Source organism: Narcine bancroftii, chromosome 2, assembly GCF_036971445.1.
Source record: "Narcine bancroftii isolate sNarBan1 chromosome 2, sNarBan1.hap1, whole genome shotgun sequence".
NCBI lineage: Eukaryota > Metazoa > Chordata > Chondrichthyes > Torpediniformes > Narcinidae > Narcine > Narcine bancroftii.
Window position 1 is genome coordinate 313892937 of NC_091470.1, and position 21173 is coordinate 313914109.

The 21173-nt window shown below is 44.2% G+C and overlaps 1 protein-coding gene across 11 annotated transcripts in view; it reads left to right on the forward strand.

Annotated features, from left to right (window-relative positions):
- The window catches only part of greb1l (GREB1 like retinoic acid receptor coactivator), a 295802-nt gene that overhangs the window by 116715 nt on the left and 157914 nt on the right, over nucleotides 1-21173 (forward strand). For 10 of the 11 annotated variants that reach the window (XM_069921708.1, XM_069921709.1, XM_069921698.1 and 7 more), the window contains one exon: nucleotides 19049-19208. In XM_069921708.1, coding sequence (XP_069777809.1) covers nucleotides 19052-19208 — 157 coding nt within the window. In that variant the 5' untranslated portion in view covers nucleotides 19049-19051. Of the gene's footprint in view, nucleotides 1-16667; nucleotides 16821-19048; nucleotides 19209-21173 lie in introns of all 11 variants that reach the window. The other variant, XM_069921699.1, reaches the window with a different exon arrangement.

Sequence of the window (21173 nt, forward strand, 5' to 3'; positions counted from 1 at the left end):
GTTGTCTAGATTGGAAAATTCTCATGAACCAAGGTTAGAAGGATGAGAGGAGACTTGATAGGGGTCTACAAGATTATGAAAGGCATAGATAGGATGGACAGCCAGCACCTCTTTCCCAGGGCAGGAATAGCAAACACCAGGGAACACGAGTACAAAGTGGAGGGAGGTTTAGGGGAGACATCAGGGGTAAACTTTTCACACAGATAGTCATGGGTGCTTGGAATGCCTTGCCAGGAATGGTGGTGGAGGCTGAAACGATAGGAGCAATTAAGAGATTCTTAGGCAGACACATGGATGAAATAAAAATGGAAGGTTATGGGATAGGGAGGGTTTAGTACATGTTTTTAAGGAGTATAAGTATCGACACAACATTGAAGGCTGAAGGGCCTATACTGAGCTGTAGTGTTCTATGTTCTTTCTATGAATTTGTCTAGCCTTACAGCAATCTTAGATCTTAATGTGGTGATTATTCCAAGGTCTTGATGGGTACAAATGTAGCCGCGCACTACTCGAAAGAAAGACACACACATGAGTGCAGTCAGGTTAAGCTCTGTGTTTTATTGGGGGCTCAGGCCGAACTTTTATACGTCTCCTGTTCCCACCATTTCCCCCTTTTTACTGACACAATGACCCACATAACAAAAGCGGGTTTCCCGCGCCCGGGTACCCTCTTGCATGACAATCCCTTCTTCCCAGTGCACTGTCCCTGTCTGTTGGCTGTGCTGCGGGGCCAGCTCCATTTTGTGATTGCTGGCTCTTAAACTGCCCTTGCCGTTTGTCCATCAGTTTGTTTGCTAGGGCCAGTACCGCTGCGCAGTCTGCTGGCTTTCAGGTGCATTTGCCACCTGGAGTGCTGGTTTGATCGCCTTGGCAACAGGCTGCAACATGAATGCTCCCCCCCCACCCCCTCCAAGAACTGGCACTATTGCCCTTGGTGCCCAGAGGCAGGGTCTGCAGGCTTTGGTAGCCTGCCTCTTTTGTGCTGGTGTCTCGACTGGGTGCATCGGCTCTACGTGTGCTGGCTTTAGTCTGTCCGTGGTGAAAACCTCCATCTTGCTTTCGACCACCAGCTTGAACTTGGCTACATTACTACTGTCTCTGCAGTGGTAGACGATCCAGACCCCTGTGAATGAAAACATACTCACAGTCCTGTAGGTCTATGGGTATGTTGGTCCTCATGTATCTATGCCTGGAAGGTGGAATTGGGGCCAGGTTGCCATCTCTTTCCCTCAGCTTGCAGAGGAGAGCTACCGTGTCGTCCTGCTGCTTGCCTGGAGACAGTGCGAATTCTCCTGGGCCCACCAGTGGAGTTCTGTAGATGAGTTCGGCCAAAGAGGTGTTGAGGTCCTCCTTGGGTGCTGTGTGGATACCCAACAGTGCCCATGGTAGCTCATCCACCCAGTTAAATCTTTGGAGTCTGGTCATGAGTGCAGTCTTGAGGTGCCTGTGGAAGCGCTCCACCAACCTGTTTCACTGTGGGTGATCAGCTGTTCTGTGGGGCAGCTGAACGCCCCACAGGCTGGAAAGGTCGGATCACAGGCTGGAGATGAATTGGGCCCTTCTATCCAATGTGATGTGGGACAGTAACCCGAACCGTGCCACCCAGGATGAGATGAGAGCCCTGGCGCACGAGGTTGTGGATGTGTCTGCCAGTGGGTCTGCTTCTGGCCACCTGGTGAAGTGGTCGACCTCATGAACAGACAGCGGAAGCCCTGGGATACTGGTAAGGGTCCTACTATGTTGACATGGATGTGGTCAAACCTTCGCTCCGCGGGCTTGAAGTGCTGAGGTGGGATCTTGGTATGCCACTCTACCTTGGCTGTTTGGCATTGCGTGCGCGCCTTCACCCACCCACTGACCTGTTTTTGCAATCCATGCCACACGTATTTGCTGGCTACCAGGCAGACTGTGGTCCTGATGGATGGGTGAACCAGTCCAAGGATAGAGTCGAAAACATGTCATCTCCAAGCCACCGGGACTATGGGTCTGACCTGACCAGTGGTCATGTCGCACAGGAGGGTGGTGTTACCTGTGCCAACTGGGATGTCCTGGAGGTGTAGTCCCAATATAGCTGTCCTGTATTGGGACATCTCCTTGTCATCTTGCTGCCCCTCCACCAACGCTACAAAATCCACTCCCCTTGATAGCGCGCGGATACTTTGCCTGGACAGAGCGTTGGCCACCACGTTGCCCTTGCTGGAGACATGCCTTACGTCTGTGGTATTTCGAGATGTGTAAGTCAGGTGACGCTGCTGGCAGGCTGACCAGGGGTCCGAGATCTTGGCCAAGGGCTTGTGGTCTGTGAAGGCCATAAAAGACCTGCCCTTGAGGAACTATCTGAAATGGTGGATGGCCAAGTACAGCGCCGGTAGCTCTCTGTTGAAAGTGCTCTCCTTCAGTTCTGGAAGCCGCAGATGTTTGCTGAAGAAAGCAAACTTCCTTCTATCTGCTGCTCCAGAACTCCACCAATCACCGTTCCTGAGGCATTCAATATCGGGGCCATTGGAGCATCTGACCTGGGATGTGCCAGCAGTGTGGTGCCTGCTAGGGCTTCCTTGGCCTTCACAAAGGCCTCTGCTGATTCCTCATCCCATGTGATATCCTTTGCCTTGCCTGCCATCCAGGTGAACAAGGGTCGCATGATCTGGGCAGCTGAGGAAATAAACCTGTGGTTGAAATTGATCATTACCTGTAGTCCCCTGGTCGTGCTGTGCCTAGGAAACTTCTGGATGGCCTCCACCTTGCTGGGTAGTGGTGTGGCTCCTTCCTTGGTATCCTAAGGCCCAAGAAGTTGATAGCCTTGAACCTGAACTGGCATTTGGTTGGGTTGATCGTCAGTCCGAACTCGCTCAGCCAGGTGTAGAGGTTGCGGAGGTGCGTTAAGTGTTCTTGTCAGTTCCTGCTTGCTACGAGGATGTCGTCCAGGTAGACGAAGATGCTGTCCAGGTTTTGGCCCCCTGCACCCATTATTCGCTGGAAGGTCTGTATGGCATTCTTCAACCCGAACGAAATTTGCAGGAATTTGAAGAGGCCGAACAGGGTGATGATGGTGGTCTTGGGGATATCATCAGTGTGTACTCGGATCTGATGATATCCCTGCACATGGTCTACTTTGGAAAAGATCTTTGCCCCATGCAGGTTAGCCGCAAAGTCCTGGATGTGCAGCACAGGGTACTGATCCAGTGTTGTGGCCTTGTTGAGCTGGTGGTAGTCGTTACATGGTCTCCAACCCCCAGTGGCTTTAGGCACCATATGTAGGGGAGAAGCCCATGGGCTGTCTGACCACTTTATGATGCCTAACTCTTCCAGTTTCTTGAATTTCTCCTTCGCTAGCTAGAGCTTCTCTGGAGGAAGGTATCTTGCTCATGTGTGGAGTGGCGGGTCCTGGGTCAGAATATGGTGCTGCACTCCATGATGGGGCATCAGTATGGTGAATTGGGGGTTGAGCACTGCCAGGAACTCGGCCAGGACCCTGGCATATTCGTCTCTGGATTTGCTGCACGGAGTCCAAGGGGAGTTCTGGAAGCTTGGCGTCTTTGAGGAGGACGGTTTGGAAAGTGCTGGCATAGACCAGTCTCTGACCCTTGAGGTCCACAGGCAGGCTAAGGGCATGCAGGAAGTCTGCCCTGAGGAACGGCTGTTCCACTGTGGCCAGCATGAACACCCACAAGAAAAGACTGCCTCCCAACTACAATTGGACCTTGCGGGTACCATAGGTCTTGATCGTGCTATTGTTAGCAGGCCTCAATGTGGGGCCTGTTCCTGGTGTCCTGTCCCAACGGGTGGGCTGCAGCACCCCATCTCTGGTGGAAGAATCACCATTGTTAATTGGGATCACTTCCTCTGTGGGGCTGCTGCTCCTTTGGCGGGTCTGCACGGGTCTGGCTGCGGGGTTTAGCGACAAGCCCCATGGATGCCGAGCACCCTCTCTTTTCTGTTTCCACAGAATTTCCACTTGTGCTACGACTTTTCGGGGGTCGCTGAAGTCGGCGTCTGCCAGGAGCAGATGGACATCCTTGGGCAGTTGCTCCAGGAATGCCTGTTCAAAGATGATGCAGGGTTCATGTTTGCCCAGGAGGGCCAGCATCTCGATCATGAGAGCTGACAGGGGCCTGTTCCCCTAGACCATCGAGATGGAGCCAGCGTGCCCCCTCTCATGCCAAAGGTCTCGATTAGCAAGTCCTTGAAGGAAGTGTATGTGCCTTCCGATGGGGGCTCCTGGATGAAGTTGGCCACCCAGCTCGCCGTGTCCTGGTCCAGGGTGCTCACTACATGGTAGTACCGGATGGTCTCTGTTGTGATCTGCCAGATCTGAAACTGTGCCTCATCTGGTCAAACCACACGTGGCTGATTTGTCCAGAAGGTCGGCAGCTTGAGAGTGCCTCACCTGGTCAAACCACACACGTGGCTGATTTGTCCAGAAGGTCGGCAGCTTGAGAGTGACTGCAGTTGGCTCGCTCATCGTTGGGTTTAGATGCCGTCTAAACCATTGTGGTCACCAATTGTAGCCATGCACTACTCAAAAGAAACACACACGAGTGCAGTCAGGTTAAGCTCTGTGTATTTTATTGGGGGCTCAGTCCAGACTTTTATTACCTCCCGTGTTCCCACTGTTTCCCCCTTTTCACTGATGTGATAATCCATGCGTGGCCACCCTCTTGCATGATAATCCCTTCTTCCCTGCATGCCGTCCATGTCTGTTGGGCTCTGCAGCGGGGCTAGTGCCATATTGGGGTTGCTGGCCCTTAAGCTGCCCTTGGTGTTCATCCACCGTTTCACTTACTAGGGCCAGAGCCACTGCGCGGTCTGCTGGCTTTTAGGTGCGCTCGCTGCCTGGAGCACCGGCTTGATCGCTGTGGCAGCGGGCCACCACACAAGATACAATAATGTTATTCAAGCATTGCACCTGCTTGGCAGCACTGCACCCAGTTGCCTACACATCATTTTTAGCCTGCTCCAAAGTTCAATAAATTTTTGTGTTACACAATGAAATTTTGAGGATGCTCCCTTTTTAATTTGTGGTTAAATATTTTCATTAATTCCAGCTGTCCTAGTCAGTATCTTCCCCTTAATCAACTTAAATAAAAATTATCTGTTCAGGAATGGGTGAATAACCAGCTATGTGCCCCTGTAAAAATTAGAAGGAGGATTTGAAACACTCCTCATCTTCCAGAAATGGAGCAGTAAATCACATGCTCAGAATTTTTCATTGATGCATGTTCCCACTTGCTTCAAATAGACATCTGTCATAGCCAAGCCAAAGAAGAAGAAAGAAAAAAAGAAGTGAACCGGTGTGGACTCGAAAAGCCAACATGGCCTGTTTCTGCTCCGTAAATGGTTATATGGTTATATAGTTCCACATTGTTCACAGGTGTTTTGTGTTTGGTAAACTAACTGCTACATTACCTTTGCTACAACAGTAAGTTTACATAAATATTAATAAATTGTGAAGTACTCAGGAGCCCCTTTTCCACTGGGACCTTGTCCCAGGAATTAATGGGGAATTAATCAGTTAAAGGTCCAGTGGAGAAGGAAAACAATCAGCACGTTGGCATCAAATGACATTAAATCACGCCAAGGATTGATGGCCTCAACCCCTACTCATATCCCTAGTGTCAGCTGACGCCGACATGCTGACAAAACCAGTAAGAGGACAACTTCCATCCATTTCAAAGGTAGATTCTCCAATCCCCGGGGATGAGTTGTATTCAGTGGAATAGCGGTCAGTGTCCTGGTTAAAGGTGGCCCAGTGGAAATAACACAAATGGCTTCCTGGACACTGCACGGCCAATTAACTGGGATGTCAGTGGAATAAGGGCTAGGGACATAAGGGTCACCAAATATAGTATATAAAAACATGCCAAGTCTGTACCAAGCAGGGAACTACCTGCTAGAAGGGTTAATTCTTCGAAGCTAATTTTTATCCTCTGTTGTTTAATGTGGTAATGAAATCTGCCTGCTTTTTCAGTAAGAAATGGATTGGAAATTTATTATCCGTTGTGCATTTGGAACAGAAGTGAAAACTGCCAGCATTGCAGGGTCATTGCCACAAACCAGGTTGAATTTACTGTTTTGCAATGGGATCTAAACCTTTTGTCTGTGAAGCTTTGGTGGAAACCTTGCGAGCCATGGAGAAAGGTGGCTGTATGGCAGTTTGTTTTCAAATTCGTGGCCACGTGTGAGGAGGAAATTACACCTATTTATGTTTTTTACACGGTGGCTGCGTTCTGGTAAATTATCTCCAAATTCCCGGAACATGGTCTGTTCTGAAATTTTTACCTGCGGCCTGCATTACTGCGGATTGCCTGTAGTCTAAACTGAACTGCAGGCGGTTTGCAACAATGGGCTAATTAATACGACTTAATGGGGGACGTTGACCCACATCCTTGCCTATGTAAATACTGCACATCAGGTACGTAGTCTAAACACGCGACGATATCTATACATAGGTCATTCTGTGTGAGTGGCCACTCCAGAAGGAAAGTGTGAAAATTGACTACAGATAAATAACATTATTTATATGTAAAAAAACATAATTACCTTTACATAGGATGAATGCAGCAGGGCTAAAGTGATGCTGAAACACAGGTCATTGGGTGGATGAATGAGGGTTACAATAACATTCTGCAGGTATATTTTGTTACTTTGTAAAGCAAGTATGTTTTTAAACCCAGGAGTTTAATAGAATAAAATCTGATTTGTGAATATTTTCTTCATGAAAAGATAACATATATTTTTCAACCTGAGGATGCTTTGAAGAATCACATGTCTGTCTTACTAATGTTCATTTAATCTTTGCAACATTGAAAAAGAGTTTTGTTATTAAATGTTACTTTTGGGGCAATAGAATAATGTAAATTTGATCCTCCAGTTTTATAAAAATTACACCCAGTATTTTAGAAATTGTCATGTCAGGATAGAAAATGATTAAGATTTAAAATTAAATGACTTTTTGAAACACTTTTATGTTCAACAAGTATTTCAAATATTTCTGCCGTTCCTCAGTGCAAATCATTCTTTTGAAAAAGCTGGAGTATTTTTATGACACTCAGTGATTCTGTGGGGACTCTTTTGGTTCTCTCTCTCTGACTCTGTTTGACTAAGACTGTAAGAGGCATTTAGGCAATTCCTGCACTTAGGCAATTCTTTTGCAGAAAGCAAAAAGAAATTTCATGTAATATGACAGTTTTATTTCTATAATAATAAGTTGAATCTTGGATCATTTTGAGTCAGGGGCTGGCCTTAGTGTGAAGAATTAAATGTGACAAGGGCTGTTCTTTTGGGATCTGGCACATGTCAGCACAGTCTTCATTTGCAGTCTGTGTCTAACATTTGACAACCTTGAGCACTTAGCAGAATGATTAAAACAATAGAGCTGCAAAAAAGGTTAAATTAGATAGAGAGGTCAGATGATGTTTATGAAATTGGGAGTTGTAAATTCATTTCCTATGACCTAGTCTGTGTGTCTATCCCTAGTAATGTTTGGAATTCCTCTGAGATCTTTTAAGTGTTTACTTTATGAAAGAATCTGTGGCATGTCAAGGAATGGAGGTGCTTGATGAGATCTAATTCCTTTTATGATGGTAAAACTGTTCATATATTGAATTCAGGCACATTGAGATTTACAAGCACAAATGTTTGTGATTGAGATTTGCAGATTCCAGATTTAATATTTTAATTTAAAATGTCTGTGGAAAGGAGGTTTAATTTATTGATATATTCTAAGAATCTTAGGAGTATGGAATTATGCTGATACTTGTGAATGTTATTGGTGTTTTTTATAAACCGAGAACACTCATTTCAAATGCAGTTATATGCTCCCCTGACATAATAATGAATGATTTTTTTTAATTGGATGTGGAATTGTCTATAGTACTTTTTAATTTCTGAATTTTTAGGATGAAACAAGATTGGACAGACTTTCCATGATGCCTTGGTGAATACATTTGTTCAGTGGTTTTGTGAAGGGAGGCTTGCAGTTAATACAGATCTGTATTCAGTTTGCTGATCAAAAGCAGGACAGTGGTAATGGAGCTACAAGGATCTCATTACCTCGAAGCAAGTCAAGGTGGGGAAATTTGGTTAGAATTTCTGCTCCCACAGGAAGTGTACTTTTGTCATTGTCTGCAGTCAAGACTGAGTTCAGAGGTAGTGACTCTCCATCATTAAATGGTTTGTTCACTTGCTTTCCTGAGAGAAGAGGGAGCACCTTCAAAAGAGAAGGTAGGCTTTAGTATTGGTGCGATGATTTGGGGTCAAGCACACAATTGAATTTGCAGTTGCAGGTATGATATAATGTTGGCAGATTGCTTTAGAATGTTATAGCTAATTTTGAAAAAATTCAGGTTACACAGCATCTGATAAACAGATAATTTCATATCAATTACATTGATAGAATTGGAAAATGATAAAGTAACATGCTATGATGGTTGTGACTGGCAGCTAAATATTCCAGGATTTTGCTGCTTTAGACGTGACAGAACTAGTGGGGTACGAAGGGGGGGGGGGGTGGCATTGCTTGTCAGGGAAGATATTACAGCAATGCTGTGGCAAGATAGACTGGAGGACTCATCATGCATTGAACTATAAAATAAGAAAAGTGAGACTACAAATATAGGGATATATTATAGGCTGCCAAAAGAGGATAGGGAACTGGAAGAGGAAATGTGCAGAGAAATAGCTGAGATGTGAAGAAGAAATAGGGTTGTGATGGTTAGGGATATCAATTTTCCTAACTTCGATTGGGAAACACAATTAATGAGAGGGCAGGATGGCTTAGATTTTGTACAATGTGTTCAGGATTGCTTTTTACAGCAGTATGTTGAGGTGCCTTCTTGAGGGGAGGCAGTATTAGATCTATTGTTAGGGAATGGAATAGGGCAGGTGACGGAAGTGGGCGTTGGTGAGAACTTTGGACCCAGTGATCATGGGTCCATTAGCTTCAACTTAAATATGGAAAGGGATAGGTCAGGTCCGAGGTTGAAGGTCTTCGAGTGGGGGGAAGGCTAGATTTGAAGAAATGAGAAGGGATTTGCAGAAAATTATATGGGCTAATCTTTTTTCTGGAAAGGATGTAGAGGAGAGTTGGAGGGTATTTAAAGAAGAGATATTGAGAGTATAGGATCTTTACATGCCAGTCAGATCGAAGTAAGGCCAAATGTTCAAGGGAACCGTGGTTTTCTGGAAAAATTAGGAAGTTGGTTCAAGATAAGAGGGGGGAATTTGCTAAATTTAAGAAGCAAAAAATGGATAAGATGTATGATTATTGCATAGATTGCAGAAAAAACCTTAAGAAGGAAATTAGAAAGGCAAAAAGAAGGTATGAGGTGTTAATAGCTGGTAAGGTAAAAGTGAATCCTAAGGGTTTTTACAGATATGTGAATAGTAAAAGGAGGATTAAGGATAGAATAGAACTGCTGGAAAATGAGAGCGGTGAACTGTGCGAGGAACTGTATCAGGTGGGAGAGATATTAAATTATTTTTTTCTCATCTGTGTTTACGAAGGAAAAGGTCATTGGACTATGTGAAATAAGTGAGGCAAATGGTATAGTTATGGAAAAAATAGGGATTAGTAAACAGAGGGTTTTGGAGATGCTAGGGACAGTAAAAATGGATGTCTCTTAGTCCTGATGGGATTTTCCCCAGGACGTTAAGGGAGGTCATGGAGCAAATAGCGGAGGCACTGTCAGTGATTTTTCAACAATCACTGGAGGAGAATGTGGTGCCATGGGATTGGAGGGTTGCTAATGTAGTTCCGTTGTTTAAAAAAGGCACGAGGTGTCAGCCAAGTAATTATAGGCTTGTAAGCTTGACTTCAGTGGTAGGGAAAGTTATGGAGGGTATTCTTAGAGATGGTGTGTATAAATATTTAGATAAGCAGGGATTGATCAGGAACACCAGCATGGATTTGTGAATGGGAAGTCATGTTTGACGAACCTTGTTGAGTATTTTGAAGAAGTAACAAGAAAGGTGGATGAAGGTAGGGCAGTTGATGTAGTCTATCTGGATTTTGGCAAAGCTTTTGATAATGTTCCACATGAAAGGTTAGTAAGGAAGGTTCAGTCACTAGGGATTAATAGAGAAATGGTAAGATGGGTTCAGAGGTGGCTAGAGGAGAGACAGCAGAGGATCATGGTGGAACACTATCTGTCAGGATGGAAGCCTGTGACGAGTGGTGTGCCTTAAGGATCGGTGCTAGGTTCCCTGTTGTTCATAATTTATATTAATGATTTGGATGATGGGGTGGTTAACTGGGTAAGTAAATACGCAGATGATACGAAAATTGGGGGAGTGGTGGATAGCGAGGATGGTTTTCAGGGATTACAGAGGGATTTGGTTTGTCTGGAAAATTGGGCTGAAAGATGGCAGATGAAATTTAATGTAGAGAAGTGTGAGGTGCTTCATGTCGGAAAAAATAATCAAAATAGGACATATGTAGTAAAGGGGAGGACATTGGGGAATGCACAAGAACAAAGAGATCTTGTGGAGTTATGGTGCAGCGTTCCGTGAAGGTGGATTCCCATGTTGACTGGGTGGTTAAGAAGGCATTTGGTATGTTAGCCTTCATAAATCATAGCATAGAGTATAGGAGCTGGGAAGTGATGCTGCGACTGTTTAAGGCGTTGATGAGACCAGGTTTGGAGTATTGTGTTCAGTTCTGGTCTCCAAATTATAGGAAGGATATAGATATGGTGGAGAGGGTGCAGAGAATATTTACAAGGATGTTGCCTGGCTTAAAATACCTAGAGTACAGAGAAAGATTGAAGAAGTTAGGACTTTATTCATTGGAACATAGATGGTTGAGAGGGTATTTGATAGAGGTGTTAAAAATTATGAAGGGAATAGGTAAACTAGATGCAAATAGACTCTTCCCCCTGAGTGCAGGGGAGGTTGAAACAAGAGGACTCGTTGAGGGTAAGGGGGCAAAATTTTAGGTTAAATATTGGAGTTTGCTTCTTCACTCAGAGAGTGGTGGTTGAATGTAATAATCTTCCGGAGGAAATAGTTGAGGCAGAGTCAATTCTTTCATTTAAGAGGAGGCTGGATATATACATGGATAAGAGGGAGGTTGGAGGGTTATGGGTGGAGAATAGGTGGGGGGATCTAGTGGAGTTGTTTGAGTGAACCGGTGTGAACTTGAAGGGCCGAAATGGCCTGTTTCCATGCCATAAGCTGTTAAATGAGCTTTAGAAGGGATTTTAGAAATAAATTATTTCATCCAGAAGTTTGGTGGAATCTAAAACTCGCTGCCTGAAGGGATGATGGAAGCAGAGGGTCTCACAGCATTTAAGAAGTAACTCATTAAGCTCTTGAATTACCAAGGCAAAGAAGGCTACATGCTAGAAAAATTAGCTTGATATAGAAGGGTAGTTAGTGGCATAGATGCAATGGGCCAAGGAACCTAGTTCTGTTTGCATGCAGGCTGAGGAATCAGAGTGTCAGAGAGGCAGATTTAATTCTGACCTCTGGTGCTGTGTTCATGGAGTTTTCTCATTCTTCTTGTGACAATGTTTTTCCCAGTGCTCCAGATACCTCCTGCATTTCAAAGTCATGTAGATTGATATGTTACTTGGCCACTGTCAATTTCCTCCAATGTGCAGGTGAGCAGTAGAATGTTGGGGATTGAAGAGAATATGGGAAAATTTTTAAAAAAAGGAAGTTCCGTGGGGATTAGAGTAAATTAATGGTTGATGGTCAGTGCAGACTCAATGGGCCAAAGGGCCTTTATCCATGTTGTATCTTTTCATGACTATGATCCTCTTTTTGTCTATTAATCCTAAATGCCCTGTATTTTAATTTTGTTTAATAATCTCTTGAGCGACTTTTTATCTAAGACCTTCTGTAATACATGGATTCATCTTTATTTATTGTACCAGTGCAACAACAAAATACACAAGTTGTCAAACAAAATTTCCCTTTCATAAATTCTTGTTAATTCTGCACAAATCTATATTTTTCAAGGACCTGATAAACACCTGCCTGTTATAAGTAACTGCAGCATATTCCCTACTACTGATAAAGGCTTTGGTCTATAGTTTACCCTTTCCTTCCTTGGTTTGTGAGGTCGTGGGAGTAGCAAGTTGCTCTAAAATGATCCCATAGCCACCATGCCATCGAGGTTACAATCTTTTTCAGCATAGGACTTGAGGAACTGAGTTACTGGGAAAGGTTAACATGTTAGGACTTTATTCTCTGGAACATAGAAGAATGAGGGGAGAGTTGATAGAGGTATATAGAATAATGTGGGTAGAGTAAATGCAAGTAGGCTTTTTCCATGTGGACAGGAACATGGATGGGAAGGATATGGGGGGGGATATTGACTGGGGGCAAGTGAGTGGGACTAGGCAGGAAAAGAGTTTAGCATAGACTAGAAAAGCTGAAGGGCCTGTTTGCTGTGCTGTAATGTTCTTTCTATGGTACAAGCTTATGGGGAGAGGGCTGGGCAGTGAGGCTCAGTGGGAAAATGCACAAGCTCATGATTGAATGACAGGGTAGACCTGATGGACAGAAAAGCCTATTTCTTCTGCTATGTCTTAAAGCCTTATGGTCTTCCATGTAGGCACACGGTAAAGTAGGCAGAAGTCACCATGATTTCCTGAAAGAGAAATTGTGGTCGACAAACTATTGGAATTCTTTGAGGAGACAACAGGAAGAACAGAATAAGGATAGTGCAGTAAACTGGAATTCACTGTCTGTGTGTAAAATAGATGGCCGACCACTCTTCTTGACTCCGTCCCCATCGGTCTCGATGTAAACCCTGTTTTTCCGCCTTACCCCAGATTCGCCTGAAGAGCTCTATAAAAACTGGTCAAAACTTGTAAGTTAATAAAAGCGTTTTTCTGCTGCTCACAAGTCTCCGAGAACTATCGATCATATTACAATTTTACAATTTACAATTTACAATTTTATTAACTTAATTTTGAAGATGGGATGGAAGCCCTATTGACTCTCTGTCTCCAGAAGAATTCACCTACTGGTTGGAGCGCTTCCAGTCCTACATAGTGGCCACCCAAGAAGCCTTCCACTCCTGTGGCCTCCGGAGATCAGCCCTCCTCTCTCGAGTCGGTCCCAAGGGATATGTGGTTATTAGAGACTGCACAACATATGAGATGGCTATCAAAGGCCTGAAGGCCCACTACACGAGGCCCCAGAATGACATGCTGGCGAGAACCAACTTTCACAATGACCGGGTGAATTGCTGGATGACCACATTCTGGAACTATGGACATTGACGAGAAAGTGCCACTGCAAGACGGTCTCAGCCCAGGTGAGGGAAGAAGAACAAGTCCAAGATACTCTTGTGGCTGGGGTGGATTCGAAGTACATGAGGCAGCGACTGTTGGAGTTGGGGTAAAAGGAACTTTGCCAGTACCTTTGATCTAGTGGAATCCTTCGAATAGACTCAATTGGCAGTGAACCACCTTGCTAACATAAGCGGCCCCTTCTTGGAAAGCCAGGTCTACGGAGCACAGCTGTCCCAGGTACTGACTACCGCGGCCTCGTGTGACTGGGAGTGTTACTTCAGTGGACAGGCCAAACATCCTGGGCCAGATGCCCTACGAGAGACTCCGTGTGCTCTGGATGTGATAAGAAGGGAAACTGGGCAAAAGTCTGTCAGACAAAGGGGAACTCTAGGAAGGCTACTACGTGTGTGGGCCCCGAATAGTTGTACATCCTGTGCTCAAGCCCAGAGGCGCAGACCCCCACCTTTCCGTGCTGCTTGCCAGTGCCATCTTGCTGTGCCTTGTGGTGGGAACCACTACCGGAAGAGAAGCAATGATGAGAATGATGGCCATCTTGCCCCTCCTCGTGGTCGATGCCATCTCTCTGCCCTTCAGATCAAGATGACAGCGGCAAAAGAAGTGATGCAGCGTCTGGAGTGTTGGCATTGATTGTCCTCGACCAAGCGAAACTCCTTTCGCTGAGTAACTTGACGACAGAGGTGAGGGTAAACAGACATCTGATGGACTGTTTAATAGAAACCAGCTCAACGGAGAGCTTTATAAACCCTATGACGGCTCAGCAGTACAAGTTAAAGGCCTACCCCATGGACGGCTGTATCTTTCTAGTGTTGCAATTATATTCAGCGACTATCCAGGGGTATTGTACTATGCACTTATCTGTAAAATGGGGGGAGATTTTGCAAGTTCTGACTATATGTATTTAAAGGTTTGTGTGCTTCTGTGTTGTTGGGCCTGGACTTCCTGTGCCACCTTAAAAGTGTGACCATAGACTACTCAGGCCACTTCCTCCAATCACGGTGCAGAACAGAAGAGTCCAGACACTACATGCATTGTCTAAATGCTGAATATCAAACCCCCCCATGTTTCAGAACCTAACCTCTGACTGTAAGCCAATAGTAAAAAAGAGCAGGCAATACAGTGCAGGGAACAGAGAATTTATTAGAACCAAAACTCAGCAGTTGCTTAAGGAAAAAAATCATTGAACCCAGCCACAGCCTGTGGAGAGACCAGGTGGTAGTTGTTAAAGGGGAAAAAAAAAGCCCAAGCTAGTGAGTGACTTCAGCCAAACTATCAATTGCTTCACACTCTGGATGCATAACCCTTCCCTTGAATCTCTGATATGGTGAATGAAATTGCGCAGTACTGGGTCTATTCGGCCATCGACCTGAAAGCTACACATCACCAAATACCAATCCGTTCCGAGGACCGTCTCTACACAGCATTCGAGGCAGACGGACAGCCTTATCAGTTCCTGAGGGTCCTTTTTGGCATTATGAATGAGGTCTCGGTCTTCCAGAGGCAGGAGTATAACATGGTAGACAAGTACGGCTAAGGGCTACCTTCCCTGATCTTACCACGTCACCATTTGCGGACATAATCTAGAGGAGCATGATGCCAATCTCCAGAAATTTCTCCACATAGCCAAATCCCTGAACATCATGTACAATGTGAGTACGTGCATGTTCAGGACCAAACGCCTCGCTATCCTGGGCTATGAGGTGGAGAACGGCATAATTGGCCCAGGCGCCGAGCGTATGCACCCTGTTTTAGATCTCCCAATCCCACAGACCATGAAAGCACTAAGGAGGTGCCTGGGCTTCTTCTCATACTACACCCAGTGGGTACCTCATTACGCTGACAAGGTCCGCCCCCTCTTAAAATCCACCTCCTTCCCATTGTCAGCCGAAGCCCAGGCAGCTTTTAACTGTGTCAGGAGCTACATCATGAAAGCCACCTGGACAAAAACGCACCATTCCAGGTGGAGAGCAATTCCTCCAACGTAGCTCTGGCTGCGACCCTTAGCCAGGTGGGCAGGCCAGGCCGGTAGCTTTCTTTTCTCACGCCCTACAAGGCCTTGAGTTCCGAAACCCCAGCTGTGTAAAAGGTGGTTCAGGCCATCAGGCACTGGAGGCATTTACCTGGCCGGCAGGAAATTCACTCTGCTCACTGATCAGTGATCTGTAGCATTCATATTCAATAATACAAACGGGCAAAATAAAGAATGACAAGATTGCGAGGTGGAGGATCGAACTCTCCACCTAGAACTAGGAGATAGTGTATAGGTCACGTCCACTCAGTGAGCCCCCAGATGCCCTATCACAAGGAAGCTGTGCTGCTGCACACATCACCCGGTTGTGGTCACTCCACGACGAGCTCTTCCACCTGGTCGGGCATCACCCCCATGGCTCATTTTGTCAAGGCACACCACCTGCCTTTCTCTATCGAAGACATCAGGGAGATGACCAGGTCATGCCAAGTCTGCGCTGAGTGCAAACCGCACTTCTACTGCCCCAAAAAAGCGCACCTGATTTAAAAAAAACTTTCCACCCCTTTGAAAGACTCAGTGTTGATTTCAAGAGGCCCATAGCCTCCACCAATGGAAACGTGTACTTTCTCAATGTTATCGATGAGTACTCACGTTTTCCGTTCGCTATCCCCTGCCCAGACACCAACACCGCCACAGTCATCAGAACTCCATTTTCACCATGTTCGGGTATCCCAGCTATATTCATAGTGACTGGGGCTCATCGTTAATGAGCGAAGAGCAATACCGGTACCTACTCACAAGAGCCATTGCCTCCAGAAGATGACTAGCTACAACCCATGGGGGAACAGACGTAGAAAAGGAGAATGCAATGGTTTGGAAGGCTGTAAAATTGGCCCTCTGGTCTAAAGGCCTTCCAGACTCACCTTGGCAAGAGGTTCTGCCCATCATGCTCCACTCCATAAGATCACTTCTTTGCACTGCGACCAATGCAACTCCTCATGAGCTAATATTTGCATTCCCAAGGGAATCCATGTTGGGGGGTCACTCTTCCAGAATGGCTAACAGACCTGCTGGTCAAGAAAGTGCACCTTCTGGACACAAATCCGATGTTTGCCTTTGTGGCATACCCGGATGGCAGGGAGGACATGGTCTTGATCAGAGATCTGGTACCTTCAGGAACTGAGGTCCCGATGCCCTCAATAGGCCTGGAACCTCCAAACTCCCTGTGCAGGGTTCTGAACGATGTGGTTTCAATGGAGCTACCGTTGGACCTGGGACCGCAGAGACCCCTCTGAACCCCAAGACCCACAGGAGGCACAGAAAGTTCTGGAAGAGCAAAGTCCACCAGAATAACCAGGCCTCCAGACAAACTCAATTTATAAATAATGATTAAAAAAAAATTTCCTTCTGAATGTGGTCTCTGTTTTCGCCCGCAGGCTCTTTTCTGAAGGAAGGGGTGAATGCAGTGAACTGGAATTCACTGTCCGTGTGTAGATTAGATGGCTGACCTCTCCTCTTGGTTCCGCCCCCGTTGGTCCCGCCTTACCTCAGATTCACCTGAAGACCTCTGTAAATACTAGCTGTTAATTGTAAGTTAATAAAAGTCTGTTTATGCTCCTCACAAGTCTCCGAGGACTATCGATCATGATACAGATAGTGGATTTTGTTAGGTCGTGTTTCCAGAAGACATTTGAAAAGGTGCTGCAAGAGGCGACAAACCAAGATAAGAGCCCATGGTATTATAGAATTGAGATTAACATAGAAGATTGACTGGCATGTTTCTGGAATACCTGAATAAGATTAAAATACCTTTAGATCCGACAGTATTTTTATTGGGTAGTTTGCAACCTCTGAAAGGTCTGGGATTAGATAAATTTCAACTTGCTTTTGTATATTTAGCATTATCTGTAGCGAAAAAATGTATTGTTAGTACGTGGAAAGATATGAATATGATTGATATTAATAGATGGCATAATGAGATGAAATATTGTTTAATAATGGAAAAAAATCACATATGTTTCGCTTGATAACCAGTTTTTTTTATTAATGTGGTTGTTATATTCAGAATATTTACATTGATTAGATTTAATATGTATGCTTAATTTTTCTTTATTTTTTTTCTCTTTATGGCTCTCCTTAGGAGAGTTGGCTGAAAGGGGGGGGTCTCTTTTTTCTCTTTCTTTTTTCTTTTATATATATATATATATATATACAATATATTGTTCATGTTTAGTTTATTGTTATATATGTTACTTATTATCTGTATTTTGAACGAATAAATAAAGTTTATATTAAAAAAAAAAGAAGATTGACTGGCAGAAAACAGAGAATGGGGATAAAAGGAGCCTTTTTTGGTTGGTTGGCAGTGATCACTGATGTTCTGCAGGGCTCTGTACTGGGACCATTTCTTTTCACATTTATGTCAAGGATTTGGATGATGGCTTTGGGGCCAGGTTTACAGAAAATACAAAGATAGGAGGAGGATCAGGTAGTGTTGAGGAAGCACTGAGTCTGCAGAAGGACTTAGACAAGGTAAGAGTTCGGGGAAAGAATATTGTGCAAAAAAAATGTGAATGATCATGCATGTTGATGGAAAGAATGACGGTGTCTACTATTTTCTAAATGAGAAAAATCAGAGGTGCAGCAGAACTTGGGAGTGCTCAAGCCAGATTCTCTCAAGGTGGAATCGATGGTAAGGAAGGCAAATGCAACGTGGACACTCATTGCATAATGTTTTGTGGTCCTTATGAGGCAGTTACTTCGGTAGTTCTGTTGGGTGGGAAGTTCTGGGACTTAGACCAGTGCTCCTTCAGTTCAAGAAGTCTTCTCACCACTTGATGGAAAGAGGAAGTTGCCTTTAATGGTTAAATCTTGCAAGTGAATGGAAAAAATGTGCCCAAGGCAGTTAAGATTATAAACTGGAAAAATGGGAAATGGCTAAGGCATTGCACAAATATGACAGTAACCTACATTGACGTATTCTGACCAGAGCCTGATGACATTGTCAAGACATGGCTGCCATTTACAACACTGGCCAAGTTGGAGGCTGAACCCTGAAGAAGAGGTGTCTCTCAATGAATCAATTTTGTTTCCTTGTGAGGCTAAAGTGGTAATCCTGGTTCCTGATGATAATCTGAAAGACTTCTCTCAATTGTGACCTGACCAGAATTCCAATGAATTCCCCAACTTTTCATGCACTTCTCTGAACTGACTGATTTTAACAGCTCTATGTTTCCTAAACCTTGTCTGGAAATTTTGATAACACAGCATTGGATGCTAAGGGCCAGATAGTAATGTGGAGGTGAAAGAAGTTGTATAAAGAATGATAGCTGAAGCTCCTTCACAATGTAGTGAAATATTTTTCTCTCTCCTCTCTTTAAAATATTGATACTTGATGGATTTAAATTTCACAGAAACTGATTGTTCTTGACTTGCTCTGCTGGTCATTTTTCATTTGAGCATTGTGACAAGTTGATATTAGAGTTCCTTATTTGAACCTTATGCATATAACGCATAAAACAAAATGCAATGTTTCCAGATTTGCCAAACTGTCTTCAGTATCTTTGCTGGTGGTGGTTAGTCAGACATGTACACATATGTGACTAAGTAACCAACACTTATTGCAAAATAACTTGGAAAAATATGGCAAATAAGTAAAAAATTGAATTTGATCTACAAAAGGAAAAAAGATCTCTTTAATTTTATTTGGAATTTGCATTCTACTGGAGTCTGATGTTGAAGATTCCCTCAGGTTTATATTCATAATACCGATCTTTAATTTTTGCATTGTTCATTATGCTCTTTTCCTTGATTTTAGACCATGGGAAATTCATATGCTGGACAAATGAAATCTGCACGTTTTGAAGAGGCTCTTCACAATTCAATAGAAGCATCACTTCGATCCAACAGTATTTCTCCTCAACCAATCTTCTCTCAGCTCTATCTTGAACCAGATCAACCACCTCTCTCCCCTGAAGGTCAGGACAACATTAATTTGATTTAATTGCTCCTTAGGGAACGTTAGTTTGTTTTTAATGATTCCATTCACAGACATATATTTATCCACATTGACTTTCTGTATAAAATTATAAGAAACATTGGAATGTTTTTCATTGAATGTCAAATTGTATTAGACACTTTCCCCAATACTTGATTATTTATGTATTTCCCAAGAGGGAGAGTGGGTGAGGTAGGAGTGGTGATTATACTTTACAAGTCAGAATCAGAATTTATTGTCATGAACATGTCACAAAATTTGTGGCTTTGCAGCAGCATCTTGGATGCAAATATTGCTATAAATTACATTTAAAAATAAATAAATTAGTGCAAATAAAAGAAAGTGAGGCAGTGTCTGTGGTTCATTGTCCATTTAGAAATCTGATGGAAAAGGGGAAGAAGCTGTTTTTGTGCAAATGGGCATTGGTCTACCGGCTTCTGTACCTCCTTCTTGATGGTAGCAGTGTGAACATGGGATGGCCTGGGTGGTGAGAGCCCTTGAGGATAGAGGCTGCCTTCTTAAGGCACTGCCTTTTGTAGATGTCCTCGAAGGAGTGAAGACTTGATGCCCATGATCCTGTCTTGTGCATTGGCACCTCCATACCAGACAGTGATGCAACAAGTCAGAATCCTCTCCATGTTACACCTTTAGAAATTTGCAAGAGTCTTTGGTGACATTCCAAATCTCATCAAACTCCTCATGAAATATCGCTGCTGGCGAGCCTTCTTTGCGAATCTGTCAACATGGAGGCCTGAGGACACATCTTCAGAGATGCTGTCACCAAGGAATTTGAAGTTCTTAACCCTTTCCACTGTTGACCCCTCGATGAGAGCTGGTTCATGCTCTCCTGATTTCTCCCTCCTGAAGTCCACAGTCAGTTTCTTAGTTTTACTAACGTTGAGTGCAAGATCGCTGTTGTGACATCACTCAACTAGTTGATCTCTCTCACTCCTGTACACTTCCTCATTGCCATCTGAGATTCTGCCAATGACGCAAATTTGTAGATAACATTTGAATTGTACCTAGCCACGGACATGGGTATCAATGAGTAGAGCAGTGGACTAAGCATGTATCTTTGAGATTGTGAGGAGGAGACGTTGTTTCCTCCATCTGACTTTGGTCTTCTGATGAGAAAGTCAAGGATTCAGTTGCAGAGGCCCAGAATTTGGAGCCGTTGTCTAGGTGTTCCAGAGCTGAATGGAGAGTTAGTGATATTGCATGTGCTATGGAATGATTGTGATGGTAGGCAAATTGCAATGGGTCTCGAGTTAATTCAGGCCATGACCAACCTCAAAGGATTAAATCACAGTGGACGTGGGCAATAGTCATTGAGGCATCTCACTCTGTTTCTTGGGCACCGGTAGAATTGATGACCTTTTGAAGCAGGTAGGAACCGACGACTGAAGCAGTGAGAGATTGAAAATGTCTGTGAACACTCCGGCCAGTTAATTGGCACATATTTTCAGTACCCTGCCAGGTATGCCATTAAGGCCTGATGCCTTGAGAGGGTTCACCCTCTTAAAGGGTTCTGATGTTGGCGTCGAGACAGATATCAGAGGGTCGTCAGCTTCTGCAGGTTTTCTCATTGGTTCTGTTGAATTCTCCTTTTCAAATTGAGTATAAGAGGTGTTTAGTTCATTGACTAGTGAAGCATTGTAGCCATTTATGCTGTTCGTACTTGCCATGTTGGATATAATGACCTGAAATCCATTCCTGTTTTATTATGACTGATTTTGGGAACCGTACACTTTTTCATAAACTGCACAAGAAGTACCCGGTTGGGCAGGTGGGTGGGTATGTAGTTTTTGAAATGGTACAATCCTTCCTGCATACGTAGCACTTCTTTGTGGTGTGACAGAGTATATAGAAATGTTTCTGGGAGATAAATTGGGAAAGGTTTGTTGGAGTGGGTCGCATGCTGGCACTTTGGAGCGGATCTTATTTG